The sequence below is a fragment of the Nicotiana tabacum genome, chromosome 9 (genome assembly GCF_000715075.1).
Source record: "Nicotiana tabacum cultivar K326 chromosome 9, ASM71507v2, whole genome shotgun sequence".
NCBI lineage: Eukaryota > Viridiplantae > Streptophyta > Magnoliopsida > Solanales > Solanaceae > Nicotiana > Nicotiana tabacum.
In genome coordinates this window covers 110,892,974-110,912,827 of record NC_134088.1, presented here as the reverse complement: position 1 = coordinate 110,912,827, position 19,854 = coordinate 110,892,974, and the positions used below count along the sequence as shown (strand labels likewise).

General features: G+C 37.6%; 2 protein-coding genes across 2 annotated transcripts; both read left to right on the top strand.

The window, feature by feature from the left end:
- Positions 1–549: 549 nt before the first annotated feature.
- LOC107780843 (glutaredoxin-C4) lies at positions 550–8,411 on the top strand. The gene is made up of 4 exons (XM_016601445.2): positions 550–809; positions 7,221–7,294; positions 7,980–8,078; positions 8,162–8,411. Exons 1-4 carry the CDS (start codon positions 619–621, stop codon positions 8,233–8,235), a joined length of 438 nt encoding a protein of 145 aa, XP_016456931.1. The 5' UTR covers positions 550–618; the 3' UTR covers positions 8,236–8,411.
- A 2,551-nt stretch (positions 8,412–10,962) lies between these two features.
- On the top strand, positions 10,963–11,828 carry LOC107780844 (kiwellin-like). The gene has a single exon (XM_016601446.2). The coding sequence runs from the start codon at positions 11,035–11,037 to the stop codon at positions 11,581–11,583; it is 549 nt and encodes a 182-aa protein (XP_016456932.1). The 5' UTR covers positions 10,963–11,034; the 3' UTR covers positions 11,584–11,828.
- The last annotated feature ends 8,026 nt before the right edge of the window (positions 11,829–19,854 follow it).

Below are 19,854 nucleotides of genomic sequence, written 5' to 3'. Positions count from 1 at the left end.
AAGATTTACACAACATTCATGAAGGTAAGGATATCGTGTCCTTAATATTTACACAACACCCATGTCTAGAGCACAAGGGTATTTTCGTCCGGGCAGGTAAAATTTATTAAGCACTGGCTAAAGAGTAAATATATTTTAAATAGTGGCTAAAGTGTAAAGACATCTCTAATTAATGGCTAACCGTGCACTACCCCTAGGTAGTCTAATTCCTCTCCACGACTTACTTAATGGGCCCAAATTTCCTGATCTCCAATTAAATGGAGAAAAAATATACAAATAGTCAATTTTTAGCCCTTGTGTTGAAAAATGTCAATTATTCTGGAGTTTCAAATTCCACAACTGAAACACCGGACATTTGAAACTAGGAAAGTAGCTATTTTAAAAAATAGGGCCAAATAAAGGCTATTTTTACAAATTAATCTGTAATTTCACTGAGCCCAATAGGTTTTGGTCCGTCGATGTAAGAGTCAGTTTCTTAGGCCCAAGAACTAAAAAGGCCAAAGCCCAATTATCATATGAATATATAGTACCTTTTCTTTCTCATATATTGAATCCGATGAGATCTTGAAAGACCAAAGAAGCAATAGTAAGTATTCAGCTCTTTCACATATCTCGAAAATGGCGAAATCAGCTGCCTATTCCAATACTAAATCATTCTCCTCAATACCCATCTTCTTATTCGTAGTATCTTTAACTGTGTTGTTGTACACATCAACATTTGCTGAAGCTGGAGAAGGAGATGCCTCTGCCTTTGCCAAGAAAACAATTTCTTCTCACTCCATTGTTATCTTCTCCAAATCCTATTGCCCGTTAGTTTTCTATCCCTTTAAGCTCCTTTTTGCCCTTTTTGGTGATTTTTTAGCTTATTTGATTATGTTTTCTGTGTGTTGTTGCATTTTTATGGTCTTTGATTGTGTTTCTGATTGATCTTTCTCAAATTGATATGATAAATTGCAAATTGGAAGACCCTTTTTAGGTTAGAGCTACTCTTCCAAAAGAGAGCATGAAGTTTTTGTCTTTGATGAATGTGTAACAACTTTAGGAATAAATGTAAGTTACATTGTACCAAAAAAAAAAATGAAAAATCGGCCCCGGGCTTTGATCTAGTGGTGAAAGTGCATGATGTGCTGAGTTAGAAGCACGTCACAGGTCGGAATCATGCCACATATTTAAGTGGAGAAGGATAGAGGGGTGGGGCCATTATCCATTAATTGTAGAATTGTGCATCTCGACCCTTGGGGCCAGGGGCGGATCCACCTTATCCCAACCGGTGTCACGTGACACCACACCGCTTCGTCGAAAATCTTTACTAATTAATTATATATAATTCAAATGTAGAAACAAAAAAGGGTAAAATAGAACAAAGTTAACACCACTTGTCACGTTGAGCTGTGTAGCTTATCTGGTCATACTGTGAAGTTTTCTATGCGGGGCCGTCGGTTCGAACCAGCGTAACTTCATTTTATGTTTTAATACTTTTGTGCCTCATCTAAAAAATATACGTGCCCAGAGGGGTTTGAACCCCTAACCTCTTACAGGTTATTTGTTCACGATTAAAATGGTGATACCGCTTACAAAAGCTCCTGCGTACGCCACTGCTTGGGGCTTTCTCGGTTATCCACAAAGAATCTTAAAGAAGTTTTCATTCTGAGAAATGTTAAATTTGAGACCGACGGTTGCCGTTGTAGTACATTTTTGTCTAGGATACTTTGCAGATAGATCATGATTTTGGATTCCATAATCAAGTTAATTATTGGATGGATATATGTAAAATGTGGGAACATTTTCTTCTGTTAGGTGATTTAGCTCTTTTCTTGACCCACTTTGGCAGCATACGTTTTTCTATTTAGCTGTCTTTGGCTTATTAATTGTAATGAATATGGGTATGTACATATTGCTATACTTGGTTAAATAAAAAATTTCTGTTTATGGGTCTTTATTATGGTAGTGGATGCATTTTGACTATTCTGCTAGGTTGCAATTGAATCTTAAGCTGTGGAAATCAAAAGTAGAGAAAGTAAAAGTGTTGTCTCTTTTTTTACTGAAGTTGTTTGGACTTGCTAACTTTGAGGTGTGTCAATTGATAATTGAATAGTTCATTACATCAAATTATAAACAGAAATTTAGTTTACCTTGCCCTCATACAAACAAACAACAACATCAACCCGGTAGTAATCCCACTAGTGGGGTCTGGGGAGGTTAGAGTGTACGCAAATCTTACCCCTACCCGGGGTAGAGAGGTTGTTTCCGGGAGACCCCCGGCTCATAAACAAAAGATCTGTAACAACACAGAAAGCAGACAAATAGAATCAGCACCGTAAGAGACAACAAATACTTGGAAGGGCAATAAGTATGTCAATAATAAAATTGAAAAATAAATAAATTATGGAAATAAACATCGTGTGATGAACAACAACCGCTAGCAGACCTAGACCAAACTCTATCAGACTAGCTGGAAAAATGCTCGACTACCCCCTAACCTACAACCGTAATGCTTGACCTCCACACCTCCCTATCCAGGATCATGTCCTCGGAAATCTGAAGTTGCGCCATGTCTTGCCTGATCACCCCGCCCCAATACTTCTTAGGTCGTCCTCTACCTCTTCTCGTACCTGTCAAAGTCAACCGTTCACACCTCCTAACCGGGGCCTCTAGGCTCCTCCTCCGCACGTGCCCGAACCATCTAAGGGTCGCTTCCCGCATCTTGACGTCCATGGGAGCCACGCCCACCCTCTCCCGAATAACTTCATTCCTAATCTTATCCAGCCTAGTGTGCCCACACATCCATCTCAGCATCCTCATTTCGGCTACTTTCATCTTCTGGATATGAGAATTCTTGACTGGCCAACACTCAGCTCCATACAACATAGAACTTAGACTCCAGCTCTATAGTCTAACCACCGCTCTATAGAACTTACCTTTAAGTTTCAGTGGCACCTTCTTGTCGCACAGGACTCCAGACGCTAACCTCCATTTCATCCACCCCCCGATACGGTGCGTGACATCCCCGTCGATCTCCCCGTTTCCCTGGATAATTGACCCTAGATACTTGAAACTCTCTCTCTTAGTCAAGCGTCACCTCCACGCCCGCTTCCCCCGACCCCTCGCTGAACTGACACTCCAAATATTTTGTCTTGGTCCTACTCAACTTGAAACCTTTAGACTCCAGGGCCTGCCTCCATACCTCCAGTCTCTCATTTACGCCGCCTTTCGTCTCATCAATCAAAACTATATCATCAACGAACAACATACACCATGGCACCTCCCCTTGAATATGGTGTGTCAATGCGTCCATCACCAGAGCAAATAAGAACGGGCTGAGCGCAGATCCTTGGTGTAACCCCATAACCACCGGAAAAGGCTCTGAGTCCCCTCCCACAGTCCTTACCCGAATCTTAGCTCCATCATACAAATCGTTTATTACACTAATATAAGCTACCGGCACACCTTTCACCTCCAGGCATCTCCAAAGAACGTCCCTAGGGATCTTGTCATACGCCTTCTCTAGATCAATAAATACCATGTGCAAATCCCTCTTCTTATCTCTGTACTGTTCCATCAACCTCCTGATAAGGTGGATAGCTTTCGTTGTAGAACGACCTGGTATGAACCCGAACTGGTTATCTGATATTGACACTGCCCTCCTTACCCTCCCTTCCACTACATTTTCCCAAACTTTCATGGTATGACTTAGTAACTTAATACCCCTATAGTTGTTACAATTCTGGATATCCCCTTTGTTCTTGTACAACGGGATCATCGTACACCACCTCCACTCATCTGGCATCCTTTTCGTCCTGAAAATAACATTAAACAGCTCAGTCATCCACTCCAAACCTGCTCTACCCACATACCTCCAAAATTTCACTTGAATCTCGTCTGATCCAGTCGCTTTTCCCTGGCTCATCTTACGCATTGCTCTCACGACCTCCTCCACCTCAATACGCTCACAGTACCTAAAGTCTTGGTGACTCTCGGAGTGCCCCAATTCCCCTAACTCGATGTTTCTGTCTCCCTCTTCATTCAGAAGTCTATGAAAATACGGCTGCCATCTCTGCTTAATTTGGGCTTCTTCCATCAATACACGGCCTTCCTCGTATTTGGTACACCTCACTTGCTCCAGATCACGAGCCTTCCTCTTTACCCCCCAATTCCTCATACAGCCGCCCAAACGTAGCGTCTTAGCCTCCGTGACCGTTACTTTCGCCTCCCTCCTAGCTTCCTTATACCTTTCTCTATTCGCTCTCATATGCTCCTCGTCGGTACTCTCCACTAACTTAAGGTAAGCCGCTTTCTTTGCTTCCACTTTACTCCGGTGTCCCACCCCCCGACCCTTGCCCTAATCCCCGCCCCGCCACCAGCCCACCCCGAGGACATGACCTTACATTGCCATTACAAACCACAGTCGTTATACCTACGGAAGTCTATGTTAAAAATGGGAATATAGGTCCACTACTAAATTGACTAAACTAATTACGTACTACTACAACAACAAATCAACTAAGACATGAGAGAGAGAAACAAGAGGTGGGACTTTCGATTTGGTATACTCCCGATGCTGTAGAACCCAATGTTTTGTCCTTGTTCCTGCCAACCGACCTGCTTTGCTGCTTTTGCGCGTGCGCCTCCCTCCCGTCACCAAACAACCACAAAATGGTACCTGCAGCACTCACAACACACCACAGAACCAAGAAAAATAGATGATGGTAGGGTTGTCACCCTCACCACAGGTGGCCCAATTGAACTCAAAGCAGAGACGCAGCGGACAAAGAAAGGTATAAAGAAGAGAAGACAAAAGGAACGGCGTCGGCGTGGGGTGGTCGCTGGACTGCTCGTCGCTCGCTGAAAATCTGTTGTGTTAAGAATGGGGGATAAGAGGAAAGGGAAGAAAGAGAGGGGGTTGGGGGAGTGATAATAGAGGAGGAGGAGAGAGAGGGGTGTGGGGCGAGGGGAGTGTGTGTGTGTGTGTGTGGGAGGGGGGGGGGATTACCTGGACTGCCCGTCACGCCGGAGCCGGCGCTGAAGTAACGGTCGAAAACAGTGACGGGGTAAGAAAGACGAGACAGTGGTAACCTAAGTTACTCGGACTCTTCACTTTCAGTGCCGCACCCGTGTCGACACGACGTGGGTGTGGGTATGGGTGTGGGATCCGTGTCGGATCTGGTCAACCGATTTTGGGTACTTTGACCAAAATCAACGGAGAAATTTGGGACAGATACTATGATTTTTGAAAACAAATCAAAAGCTAGGGTGATATGGAAGAAAATGGAATACCTTGTATATATAAATTTCTATGCCAGTCATTTTCCTTTTATCTCCTTCTAAAATTCTACTCTTGTTCAATATTTTCTCCTTCTTGGAATACCTTATAAGTTTTTCACATGTCTCATAATTTATACATATTTTTATAACTCTATTTTTAATTAATTGAATTATTTTTAGCCGAATCCCCGCACCCGTATCCGTACTTGGATCCGTACCCCCGAATCTTTAAATTTAGATAATGAAGGATCTGACCTCTAGATCTGCACCCGTATCGGACACCCGCACCCGAGTCCGAGCAACTTAGGTGGTAACGGTCGAAAACAGAATGCTTTTACAAACCACCAGACAAATGTCAACAAATAATTATACTAAATCATAACCACTTATAATTGGAATTAATTGGCCGTTTACCTTGCCCTCATATGATGTCTAATTGAAGAGCCGAAGGAGCTATCATTTCCCTTAAAGTCATGTGCGAGCAAATAGATGAAAGGAGGATATTCAATCATAGCTTGTTTAATTAGACATGAGGAAATTACCTCAAAAGAGGATGGGAATGAGGAGGCAGGGGACGGTTAATTCCTATTTCAAATGCTCTACTATTTCAAACCACCAGACAAATGTCAACAAATAATTATACTAAATCATAACTACTTATAATTGGAATTAATTGGCCGTTTACCTTGCCCTCATATGATGTCTAATTGAAGAGCCGAAGGAGCTATCATTTCCCTTAAAGTCATGTGCGAGCAAATAGATGAAAGGAGGATATTCAATCATAGCTTGTTTAATTAGACATGAGGAAATTACCTCAAAAGAGGATGGGAATGAGGAGGCAGGGGACGGTTAATTCCTATTTCAAATGCTCTACTATCACAAATCTATGGTTTTAATGGACTTAATCCTTACTTTTCCTTCCATTTTTAGATCAAAGACCTTTCAGAAAAGTTTTGGTCAACTAGACCGCCAAATAGAGAAATTAATACTTTTGACGAGTGGATTTTCTTCTATTTCGTTTTCTGTTTCTTTTAGCTGTATTTAGCTCTAGGAAATATATTTTGCCTTTATAGGAACATGGATAACAAAATTCAAAGAAATACCAAGCTTTTCATAAGTAAAGACTATCCATATCCAGGCTTGAGTAACAACTAACAAGGAGGGTAGGTTTGACTCGGAGGAGAAGTTATCATACTCCCCACGGTTACGATAATTGAATTGGAGTGAGGGTGCTCAAGTCTTTGAATAAAATGGTATGATAAACATAATAGTAGAGTTTTGAATTGCTCTGGTTTATGGTTCCATTGTTGTTCTACATAAATTATAATGCAGACTCATGCATCTAGAGAGAGGGATGGAGATGACGTTAGCGAGGTTGGGGAGAACTGTATTCAATCTATGTTATGCGCAATATGCTCTCTTCTTAATTCCGAGGACATGTCACAGAAAGTCTTTTTACCTTCTGAATGCATCATTCAATGGGTGAAAGGCTTATATTTCATCACTAAAAGGGCAACTAAAGGAGCCTTTTTTCCCAAAGTGCCCATCCTGAGCTTTTTTTCAATTCTGTAGTTATCATGCAAAATCTGTTTAGTTCATGTGCTTATAAAACAAGACGCACAATATTTTTGAGGCAATGCAACAGGTATCATGTTAGCCAGTGAAACCCATGCCTCAACACTTAAAAGAATGTTTGAGATCCAAAGATCAAAATCATTGGCAACTAATATGGCTTATAGACTCGTTAATTTTCCTATTGGAAGCCTACTTTTACATATTCAACTTCTTAAAAGTATATGTATATAATGTCCTGAAATGCAAATGTTATTTATTTATGTTGATTGTATGTAATGTTAACTGTTTGCATAATTTTATTGCTTTGCAGTTCTGCAAAGCAATATTTATTTATGTTGATTGTATGTAATGTTAACTGTTTGCTTAATTTTATTGCTTTGCAGATACTGTAAGAAAGCAAAGGCTGTGTTTAAAGAGTTGAAGCAAAAACCTTATGTTGTTGAGCTTGATGAAAGAGGTATCCTTGATTGCCTCCACCCTCACCCCCAAATTTCTTTTTCTCAATCCCCACATGTTGTAAGATAAGGCTGCAGCTGCCAACCTTCTAAGGTTTTGTCGACTGTTCACACCGGATTTCAGTAGCTAATTGAAATTGTAACATACGTCGGATTACATCTCATTATCTTGCTATTAACCAATAACATTTTTCTACTATTTCTTTACAAGGGTTGGAACATTTTCAGTCAATTAGGCTTGTCCAATTTGAAGGGAAAAAACCAGTTTCATACATCTCTTATGTCCATGTGATTTTTCTCTTCTTTTTCTTTTGTTGCTTTAAATTGATGGATCTTCCGCCCCCATGATGGCTGAGCTAACTTTTAGGTCTGTACTTCTTCACTCTAGAAAGTTGTACACTTCACTTAGTATTTACATCTAGCAACCTGAGCCCTTGAACCTCTGGTATAATTTTATTATCCAATATAATCCACCTCCCTGTTTCATACATCTGATGATTCCAATTTGTCGAATGCCATGTGGGTGTGTTAGCAGCAGAACTGGCAGAGAATTTTCCCTTTGTTTGGATCTTCTTAAGGGGGACAACTGTTTGAATTCAATGTAAATGGTGAAAAAGATGGTTTTAGGTCATCACGTCATGCCTTTGATCTTTATCTTTAAAAATATTCTGCTTCTCCTTTTGTCAGATGATGGCTGGAGTATTCAGGATGCCCTTAGTGAAATCGTTGGCAGACGTACTGTGCCACAAGTTTTCATTAACGGAAAGCATATCGGAGGATCAGATGGTAAGCTACTGAAAACATATCTATGCTTTGGTGCCTATGGATAATCATAATCCTGTGCTTATGACGTTAATATCTGTACACAGATACCGTCGAGGCCTATGAAAACGGGGAGCTAGCTAAACTTCTTGGTCTTTCTGCAAAGAAAGATGATCTTTAAGCTGAATTTGTTACATGGTGGTTTCAAATTCAGTGACTGTAATATGAGATGCTCACCATAAGTTTTTGCAGCCTTTAGTCCCTTTTTGGTGTGTAGAGGTTGGAGAAACTGGTGATTGTAATATGGTACTCTTTCTTATTCAAGTTTAGGTTCTCTCCTTTTTGTATTTCCTAAAATTGGGAAGCTTTGGAGCAACGGTAAAGTTGTCTTCGTGTGACCTGTAGGCCACGGGTTCGAGCCGTGGAATAAGCCACTCATGCTTGCATCAGGGTAGGCTGCCTACATCTCTTCCCCGGACACTACGTGAACGCGGGATGCTTCGTGCAGCTGCCCTTTTTTTCCCTTCTAAAATTGGCAAGCATGAGCCTTGTTTTAATAAAATATTTCTTGTTAAGAGGATTCTATCATGCAGGAGGATCTGCTTAACATTAAAAGCTTCAATAGAGATATTTGCATACAGTATTAGGATAAAGGACTTGCATGTTATTATATTGTAGGTTAAAACTTGGTGGTGTAAAAAATTTATATACTCCCAGTGCAAAGAACATAAACTCCTTTTTAGAATTATGTTCTTTCAAATCATGAGATATATTCATGAATTTGGATTCATAAGTTGTTATTATCAGATGAACTGGAGATTCAAAATATAATTCTGAGACATGGAAAACTACAACACAATCATGAATTAAAGATTTAAACCCAATTGTGCTTGGTTAGTGTATCAAATTAGATCCAAATTATGTAAGGTATCCCTTTTTGGATGCTATGAGACAGTCAAATCTAAATTCTAAGTACGATTAACAGGTTTTCAAAGCTAACTATGAAAGTTGAAAGTTAGAGAAAGGCACATGGATTGTCAAAGAAATGAATAATAAAAACAACCTATGCAGTTGTATCATCGTTTTCTAAGCTCTTATATTGTTCTTGGAATTTCGAAACCTGAGACTATTTTCTGCTAGCTACTTGAAAATATTCTTAGTTTTGTTCACAAATATAAAGGAAAGAAATTCTCGTTGACTAACGATTTATATAGACAATAAAAATTACTTAATTCAAGAGACATTTCTCAAGATTTGTCCATATGACCTTTTCCTTTTTCGTGGGAAAGAAGTGCGGGACTATTTAAATAAAAAGGAATAAAGAAAAGGAAGAGAAAATAGAAAAGGAAAAGCAAAAGCAAAAGTAAAAGGAATGTAATTTGTGGGACCCGTTTGAATAAAAAAAAATTAAAAAAAGGGAAGTAAAAATCAAATTTGACATGAAATATGTCTATTCTTATGTGTATGAACGAACTTACACATCAAATGGGAGAAAAATTAATGATCATGAGATGAAAAGAAAAGTTCCGATCATCAAAGCCAGGTTCACTTTACAAGCATGGGACCGAAACACACTTCTTTCATTAGACAGAAAAGCCTAATGTTTTGGTAAGGTTTCGTAATGAAAATTGTACACTATTAGCAGGTGCAACCCGACGAGTTCTGTGGCCTAAAGCCAAATTTAATGAGGGGCCTTAACTTTTTTTTAAAAAATAAAATATTTATTTATTTGAAGTCTATTTTTATAGCGTTTCTTAGATACAAAGTTATTAATAATTTTTTTTATAATCAATAACTCCTAATAAGTCTTTCTTAATTGACAATATAGCTAATCCATTTAACCTTTCTTGAGATATTGTTGACCTTAAGTAAAATTTTATCAATTTAATTTTGAAAATTTCTTTCTGCTGAAGCAGCGGTAACAAGATTTATTAACATTAGTCCATAAGTAATATAGGCATTGAAAAAAGAATCAAATCTTTTTAGTTGACCGAGTGCATCAATTAAACTGTTATATTCTAATTATACTATTTTTTAAAAATATTTTTAATTCCGAAAATAAATCTAAATCATCAATATCGAATTGATTATTATGCTTTAGCGATCTTAATTTTTACCGCTAAATAGAAAATAAAAAATATTTTCATATGCTTCGAATTATTCAAATCTATTTTGAATTGAAAAACATAGCCTTGTCTACTATGTATATAGTAATCAACTCCAAAGGACTCTTCGCTCGGTAGTTTGGAGGTACAAGTAGCTCCATATGATGTATTATGACTTGTGTGAATCGTCGGTTTTGGTTTTCAGGTTAATCGGAATCGATTTGAAAGAATAAATTTCATGATTGAAGCTTTAAGTTAGAAGAGTTGACCAAGTTTGGCTTTTATGTATTTGACCCCGGACCGGAGTTTTTATGGTTCCGTTAGATCCGGACGGTGATTTTGGATTTGGATGTATGCCCGGATTTGCATTTAGATTTTTTAGAAGGTTTCGGTACTAATTGGCGAAAGTTGAAGATTTGAAAAAGATTTTAAGATTTTATTATCAATATTCTCATTAAATTGTTACTTTCTATATATAATATGTTTCATACGGAATTCGGGTTCGATATTCATTTCAAGTGCAATTTTCGTGACTGAAATTATAGCAGTTACAAATCCTTCTTCTCTATACTTGTTAAAGAAAGAAATCAATTTTTTTCACTTCACATAACATTTTTCAAACTTATACATAACCTATTAATTGTAAAAATGGTCTCCATATTTGGACCTAAAACAATTGCTTTAATTGCTTTATGTAAGGTCCGCCCCGACTATTAGCCGAAAATCACGACTGGAGAAAAATCAAGTCAATGTTCTTCTCATTCAATTCAATTTCTTGCCTATATATACCAGCCTATTTGCATATAGTCTTCTTCACTCATCAATATTTTGTATTAATATTCATTAAGCTTCATATTTTTACAAATATAGCCACCATGGTCAAGCTTGTCTTCCTTTTTCTTTACATTTTAGCAATTTTCATCTCTTCTTCTTGGCCAGGAAACGCCATTTCCTCATGCAACGGCCCGTGTAATTCCTTGAACGATTGTGACGGTCAATTAATTTGCATAAGGGGAAAATGTAACGATGACCCTGATGTTGGAACCAATACTTGCAAAGGCAGAAACTCTCCTTCTGTTCCTTCGTCACCTACAGATTCAACGCCTGCCCAACTTACCCTCAACGATTTCAGTAAAGGCGGAGACGGTGGCGGTCCATCAGAATGTGATGAGAAATATCATGATAATAGTGAAAGAGTAGTAGCTTTGTCCACTAGATGGTATGCTAAAGGTTCAAAATGTGGTAAAATGATACGTATTATGGCAAATAATGGGAAGAGTGTAACGGCTAAAGTTGTGGATCAATGTGACTCTATTAATGATGGTTGTGCAAATAATGTAGTTGATGGTTCCATTGCTGTGTGGAGAGCTTTGGGTTTAGATACTGATAAGGGAAGAGTTCCCATCACTTGGTCCATGGTCTAGAATATTATTATTAGGTTTGTTTGGTCTGTGTCTGGTTTGTACTTGTAAAATTTGAATAAGGTTGTCATCTTATATGTAATAAGATGGACAAGAGCTCAAGAATTAGCTATGAAATATTATTCCTAATTAATTATGTGCACGTTATTTCCAAGAATTAATACTTTTGGAGATTAATTAAGCAAAGCAATATCCTAGTTTTTACTTGTATTGTTGATATTGAAAGAGCCACTGATCTGCATTAGCTACTTATTCGTGATCTCTCTTTAGTTTCTGGCTTGAATGTGTTATATTATTATGTTTAAGTTATATACATTGTCGGTATATTTTTTTTTTATGTTATGGGGTTATTTAAAAGATATTTATAGGGAACGTTCCGGACCATAACGTTGTTGATCAGAGGTACTTCAAATATCCCCGAATATCCTCGTCAATGATATACTATCAGTCAAAGGTTTCCTCAAATAGTTCGAGGATGCTATATATTCTTTTACGATTTGTTTTTTCGTTTTCAAAAACTGAGAGAAGGGCAAAAGAGAAAGAAACACTAATTTTCAAGGTATCTTAGTGAAACATGGCACATATTGTACAGAAAATAAAAGGTAGCTTAAACAGGAATCGGAGTTTGAAAATTAATGACAAAGCAAACTGTATTTAGCCTACTTGCGACTATTAGTGGACAATCAATGTATGAATTTCAGCGCCCATTATTTGTAGTAACTTTCAAGCACGTGTTAACTGTTTAGAAATCTTAAGAAATGGTTTCTTTATCTATTCGTACGTTATAAACACTGCATTTTGAAAACGTATATAGAAAATCACACCATTTCTATTCATATGTTAAATGCAGATTCAAAAGAACCCATATATGCAACGAAGTTTAAAATACATATTTATAATAATCTCGCAGTCATTTTGATCTCACTAATATGATTCCAATAGCTATGGGCTTATTTAAATTAAATGTTAGAAAATAGTCAAAGTTCCCAAATCTATTAGTCACAAGTATCTATTTAACAATTGAATTTTCACATGGACTGTTGTAGAACGTAATGGACTAGATACAACCAAGCTGGTGAAATATCGTTTTTTTTTCAATCAAAAAATGGGGATTAAGGGTGTGTTTGGTATGAAGGAAAATATTTTTCATGAAAATGTTTTATCACTTATTTTTCCTTGTTTGGTTGGTGAATGAAAAATATTTTCTAGTGTTTAGTTAGAGAGTATAAAATACTTTTTTATGCTACTCTCCCCGACCCACCTTTTCCAAAATTCCCATGTTTCTTGTACTCCTCCTGTCACGACCCAATTTCACATATAGGTCATGATTACGCCCAACACTATAGCTAGGCAAGCCAACTAATAAATTAAACATATATCGATAAAATTTAAATCCAAGGAAAAATCATAAGACACCAAATTCTACCAATGTGTGTGCCAAGACCTGGTGTCACAAGTGTATGAGCATCTAATAAATTATACAAAAATCCAAATACTGTCTGAAATGAAAATAGACAGAATTAAAAATACAAGAAGAGGCACTGATACCTGCAGGACGGCTCAGAAAGGTAGCTCACTACTACACCCCTAGATTACGAGGATGTGCTATGATAGGTCCTCCACTAGTATTTGTCTCAGATCCTGCACAAAAAGTGCATCAAGTGTAGCATGAGTACATAAACAACGTGTACCCAGTAAGTATCAAGCCTAATCTCGAAGTGGTAGAGACGAGATGACCGACTTTGACACTCACTAAGGGTCAACAATAATAAATGGAATAAATTATAATTATTCAAATCAACATGATTCACAGAGTTAACAGTAATTTTATTCATTTAGCAGAAATAATAAAAATCCTTCAAATGCAACAATTTTCAATCTATTAATTAAATCCTTCAATTTCAATAAAAATTTTAATTTATCAAATAGCTATACAATCTGCAATTCAATTTCAATAAATTTTTAATTTATTAAATAACGTTACAAGCTACAATTCAATTGTCCAAAAATCGTGTAATTATTATTATTATCAAGCACGATTTCTGCCGAGGTCGTACGGCCCGATCCAGAGTTTCGTGTACACTGCCGAGGGACGTGTGGCACGATCCATAGATGCATCTATCCTGCCGAGGCGTTCGACCCGCTCCACAAGAAAGGAGGACATTTTCTTATGTACCTCCGGAATGAGAGTATATTTATTATAAGATAAATTCAGGAGGAAAAACAATCTCTCTTAACAATTAGTTAATTTAAACAGAAAAATCAAGTATAAGAGATTTCCATCCTTTAATAATTTTATCTAACAATTCACAATATATATATATATATATCAAATAATATTAATTAAACAAAGAATACAATTTACACAAGTAATTCATGTTTTGAGTCCTAAACTACCCGGACTTTAGCATTAATAGTAGCTATGCACGGACTCTCGTCACCTCGTGCATACATAGCCCCCACAATTAGCAACAATTATTTAATTTTAATCACCTATGAGGTAATTTCTCCCTCACAAGATTAGACAAGAGACTTACATCGTCTTGCTCCAATTTAATCAACTAGTAGACCCTTTCCTCGATTATCCAACTCTGTCTGGCTCGAATCTAGCCAAAATAATTCGATACGATCATTAAAATTTATAGGAATCAATTGTATAAGAAAATACTACATTTTTAATAAAATCCCGAAATTAATTAAAAATTCGTCCATGGGGCCCACGTCTCAAAATCCAGCGAAAGTTATGAAATCCGACAACCCATTCAATTACGAGTCCAACCATACCAGTTTCACTCAAATTCGACTCCGAATAGATACCGAAATCTCAAAAATTCGTTTCTATGAGATTTCAAATTTTTTTCCAATTTCAATCTCAAAACACTAATTAAATGGTGAAACCAATGATATATTTGTGTATATAGACTAAATTCGAGTTAGAATCACTTACCCCAATGTCTTTCCTTGAAAATCTATCCAAAATCGCCTCTGCTCAAGCTCCAATTTGTTAAAAATGGCGAATGGGATGGATGCCTTCTTTTTATAAAACTGCCTAGGCAGCCTTCGGAATTTGGGCCTCGAACTGGGCCTCGATCGTGGCTTCGATCATGGCCCTCGAGCCTAGGCCTCGATCGTGGCTTCGATTACAGGCTCGAGCCTGGACCTCGGTCATGGCCTCGATTATGGCATCAAGCCTGGTCCTTCAATCATAGCCTTAATCATGGCATCGAGCCTGAGCCTTCGATTGTGACCCTCGATCTTGGGTCTCGATCATGACCCTCGAGCATTGCCTTCGATCATGGCCCTCGAGCTGGACCTTCGATCATGGCTTCGATACACAAGCTCGAGCCTGAGCCTCTTCAACCCTGGGCTCGATATCTTGGCTCGATACCTGGGCTCGATCACAGCCCAGAATGTCCAACAGAAGAGGAAAAATTGCAGCAGCTTTTTAAGTCCAACTTTTGATCCGTTAACCATCTGAAACTCACCCGAGGCCCTCGGGACCTCAACCAAATATGCCCACAAGTCCTAAAATATCATACGAACTTATTTAAAACCTCAAATCACCTAAAACGACGCTAAAACCACGAATTATGTTCCAATTCAAGCTTAATGAAACTTAGAATTTCCAACTTCTACATTCGATATCGAAACTTATCAAATCAAGTCCGATTGACGTCAAATTTTACACACAAGACATAAATGATATAACGGAGCTATAAAAATTTTAGGAACTAGATTCCGACCCCGATATCAAAAATTCAATTCCCCGGTCAAACTTTCAAACTTAAATTCTTGTTTTAGCCATTTCAAGCCTAATTTCACAATGGACTTCCAAATAAAATTTCGATCACGCTCCTAAGTCCAAAATCACCATACGGAGCTGTTGGAACCATCACAATTCTATTTCGAGGTCGTTTGCACATAATTCGGCATCCGATCACTATTTAAACTTAAACTTTTAATTTTTCATCAAAATTCTATATCTCGGGCTAGGGACCTCGGAATTTGATTCCGGGCATACACCCAAGTCCCAAATCACGATACGGACCTATCGGAACCGTCAAAACACTAATCCGAGTCTGTTTACTCAAAATATTGACCAAAGTCAACTCAATTGAGTTTTAATGCTCTAATTCACATTTTAATCCATTTTCACATAAAAACTTCCCGAAAATTTTAATCCATTACGCAAGTCGAGGAATGACAAATAGTATTTTTCGAAGTCTTAGAATACATAATTAATTATTAAATACAAAGATGATATTTTGGGTCATCACACCTCTCCCCCCTCCCCCCGGCTCTATTTTCATCAAAAATTTAATTATTTTTTTTTAAAATTCACACCAACCTAGAAGAACTAATGTGCTACTTTACTTTTTCACACAAGAGCAATGTAACGACCCAACCGGTCGTTTTGACTTTTAGAACCCCGTTCCCTTAAATAAAACTCCTCGAATGTCTTTTTAATGATTTATGACTTGCGGGGATAGTTGGTTCGGGATTTGGATGTGTTTGGGTTGAAATCGGAACACTTGGTTCCTTAAGTTAACCTTAAAAGGCCAAGTTTGACTTCGGTCAACATTTTCGAGAAAACGACCTCGGAATCGGGATTTGATGGTTCCAATAGGTTCGTATGATGATTTTGGACTTGAGCGTATGTTCGAATCGGGTTTTGGATAACCCGGTAGCGTTTTGGCGTTTAATAGTGAAAATTAACTATTTGAAGGTTTAAAGTTCTTTAATATTGGTTTGGAGTAGGTTTTTGAGTAATTGAAGTCCGTTTGGAATTCCGGGTTTGGGAATAGTTTCGTATAGTGATTTAAGACTTGCACGCAAAATTTCGTGTCATTCCGAGTAGTTTAAGTATATTTCGGCGCATTGGAAGTAAATTAAAGAACTTAAAAATTTTAAGTTTGAATTAATTTGGTTTGGGGTATGATTCTTAGATTTGATGTTGTTTTACACGTTTCGTGAGTTTGAGCGAGTCCGTTTTATGATTTCAAACCTGTTGGTATGTTCGGGCGGGCCCCTGGGGTCCCCGAGTGTTAACCGGACGAGACTCGGATCAATTTTTGTAATTTTGAAGAAGAGCTGAAGCCTTCTGCCTCTGGTACGTTTGCACCTGTGCTTGGACAGCCGCAGGTGCGACTCTCGCAGATGCGAGGTTTATGCGCAGAAGCGAAAGAGAAGGGGAGGTCTGCCATTGCAAGTGCGGAATCTCGGGTGCACCTGCGAATGCGCAGGTGCGAGCATTTTTCGCAGATGCGAGGCTTGGCAGGCGAGGGAAAACGAGCACCTGCAAGGCTTTTCCGCAGGTGCGGTACCCCTTCCGTAGGTGCGAAACCACTGCTTGGCAGAATAGTTAAAAATCGGGGCTCAGACATTTTGAGCCCATTTTCCCTCCATTTTCGAGCGATTTCAGAGCTTTTGAGATAGGAGCTCAACTAACAACTTGGAGGTAAGTTAATTCTACACACCTTGAGTTAAATACATAGATTATAGGTAGATTATAACTAGTAAATCTTAGAAATCAAAGATTTAGATGAAAAACCTAGATTTTTATAAAAATAAAATTTTAACCACGAAAATAGTTATGGAATGGGGTATAAATTATATATTTAAGTTCTTGAGATTATGGGTAATATTTTCATCCAAAAATTTCCAGAATCCGAGCACGTGGGCCCGGGGTGAATTTTAGGAATTTTACCATTTTGGATAAGGTAATTTATTTAATTGATAATTTTTGAATCATTTAGCATATATTAATTATTTTGTATAATATTTGAATAGTTTTGGATTTTTGGCGTCGAATCGAGAATTCAACGCGGCGTGGTAATCGGAAAGTGGACTTTGAGACGAGGTAAGTCTCTTGTCTAATCTTGTGAGGGAAAAATTACCCCATAGGGATTAAATTGAATAATTGTTGCTTATTGCGGGGGCTACGTACGCACGAGGAGACGAGAGTCTGTGCGTAGCTACTATTAATGCTAAAGTCTGGGTAGTTTAGGACTCAAAGCATGAACTACTTGTGTAAATTGTATTCTTTGTTTAATTAATATTATTTGATATGTATGAATATATTGTGAATTGTTAGATAAAGATATTAAAGGATGGAAATCTCATATGTTTGATTTTCTGTTTAAATTAATTAATTGTTAAAAGAAATTATTCTTCCTCCCGAATTTATCTTATAATAAATATACTCTCCTTCCGGAGGTACATAAAAAAATGTCTTCCTTTCTTGTGGAGCGGGCCGAATGCCTCGGCAGGATATATGCATCTATGGATCGCACCGCACGTCCCTCGGCAGTGTACACGACACTCTGGATCGAGTCGTACGTCCTCGGCAGAAATCGTGCTTAATAATAATAATTACACGATACCTTAATAGTTTATTTCAGCTTGCGAAGCTAATTGATAAATTGAAAAATCCTTAGAATTTAAAGAATTATTATTCTTGCTTGTTAAAGAATTAATTGTTATTCCTGTAAATAATATTTAATTGATAAATTGGAAAATCCTTATAATTTAATGAATTATTATTCTTGCTTGTTAAAGAATTAATTGTTATTCCTGTAAATAATATTTAATTGATAAATTGGAAAATTCTTAGAATTTAATGAATTATTATTCTTGCTTGTTAAAGAATTAATTGTTATTCCTGTAAATGATATTTAATTGATAAATTGGAAATTTTATTTGAATTGAAGGAATTTAATTAATATATAGAGAATTATTGCATTTGAAAGGAATTTGATTATTTCCGCTGATTAAATAAATTATTTTAAATTCTGTAAATCATGCTGATTTAAATATCCTAGTTGTATTTCAATTATTATTATTGACCTATAGTGAGTGTCAAAGTCGGCCATCTCGTCTCTACCACTTCGAGATTAGGCTTGATACTTACTGGGTACACAGTATTTTCGTACTCATACTGCACTTCCTGCACATTTTATTGTGCAGGTACATATATGTATAGCGGCCTTGTGGGCGCAGAGGTGTGGTTAATAATTGTGGGGACATAGGTGAGTTGCATTCTATATTACGATCCGCAGCTAACAGAGTCTCCTTCAGAGTTATTATATTTTCCTATCTAATTTGTATTCTGGACAGATGCTGCATTTTATTTTTAATTTTCTAGTAAATGTTCATGCACTTATGACACCGGGTTTTGGGAATAGTTGTGAATTGTATTGCTAAAAATATTTATCATTTACCCTATGAGTTTTATCTTTATTATTTCATTGAAAAAATTTTAATTTCAAAAATGCTAAAATGGGTAATTAAGTGAAGTTTGTATTGTTGGCTTGCCTGACAGCGGTGTCCAGCGCCATCACGACCTTAATGGATTTTGGGTCGTGACAACATGGTATCAGAGCACTAGGTTCACTTAGGTCTCACAAGTCATGAGCAAGTCTAGTAGAGTCTTGCGGATCGGTACGGAGACGTCTGTGCTTATCTTCGAGAGGCTACAAGGCTGTTAAGAATACTTCCCTTCTTGATTCCTCATCGTGCGATTCGATTCCTTTGAGGCTTATGCCTACATTTCCTTCAAATTCAATCTTATGCGACGTGAAGCGCTTGTTATACATTGAGGATCGAGGAAATTTTTAATGGTAGTACAGATGTAGTGCAAGATGCTTCTCCCTGTGTAATTAATTGGGCTATTGTCGTCGCCTTGCGGAAGGACGCTCTATCGTTTCAAGTTAAGTATCAGTACTACCTAAGGTTTTGAAATTTGGCATTGATTGTTACGATGATTCGTGCGTTGTTATCGCACAGTGTTTATGAAATGGTAAAATGCCCGTCTATGTGACAGAGCAGTAAACGACTTGAAAGAAGATTTTCTCAGTACATGATTCATAGGTTCCATGTTTTAATTTCAGCGGAGAAAAGGCAATCGGACTATGAATGTTCAGGTTTGGGGTTGATGGAGTAATGAAGCTTGATATTTTTCGATTATGGTAGAGTTCTCAATTTTGATGTGGTGTCGTCGCCTTGTAAAATGCATTAAGGTTCGTCAGTGTTATGGTTTTGTTCAACTCGCTTTCACGACGGGGTGTTAGGAATTGGTATAGGGGAAGCAGTCGTTAGATATCACGGTGTGCAGTGATTCAGGATCGAAGCAACATTTCTAGTATTGATGTCTCGAGAAGGATGATCGTCAGAAAGGTTTAAAGCTGGTAATGAGTTATTGGTTCGAGTGCTACAGAGACTGATTTTGAGTTAAGGCAACAACTGGGCAGAGAAGGATGAGGAAGGACATGTGGA

Coding starts and splice junctions, on each gene's coding strand:
- LOC107780843 (XM_016601445.2), top strand. CDS start 619: ATGGCGAAATCAGCTGCCTATTCCAATACTAAATCATTCTCCTCAATA. Junction 810..7,220: donor TTCTCCAAATCCTATTGCCC/GTTAGTTTTCTA, acceptor ATTGCTTTGCAG/ATACTGTAAGAAAGCAAAGG. Junction 8,079..8,161: donor GCATATCGGAGGATCAGATG/GTAAGCTACTGA, acceptor ATCTGTACACAG/ATACCGTCGAGGCCTATGAA.
- LOC107780844 (XM_016601446.2), top strand. CDS start 11,035: ATGGTCAAGCTTGTCTTCCTTTTTCTTTACATTTTAGCAATTTTCATC.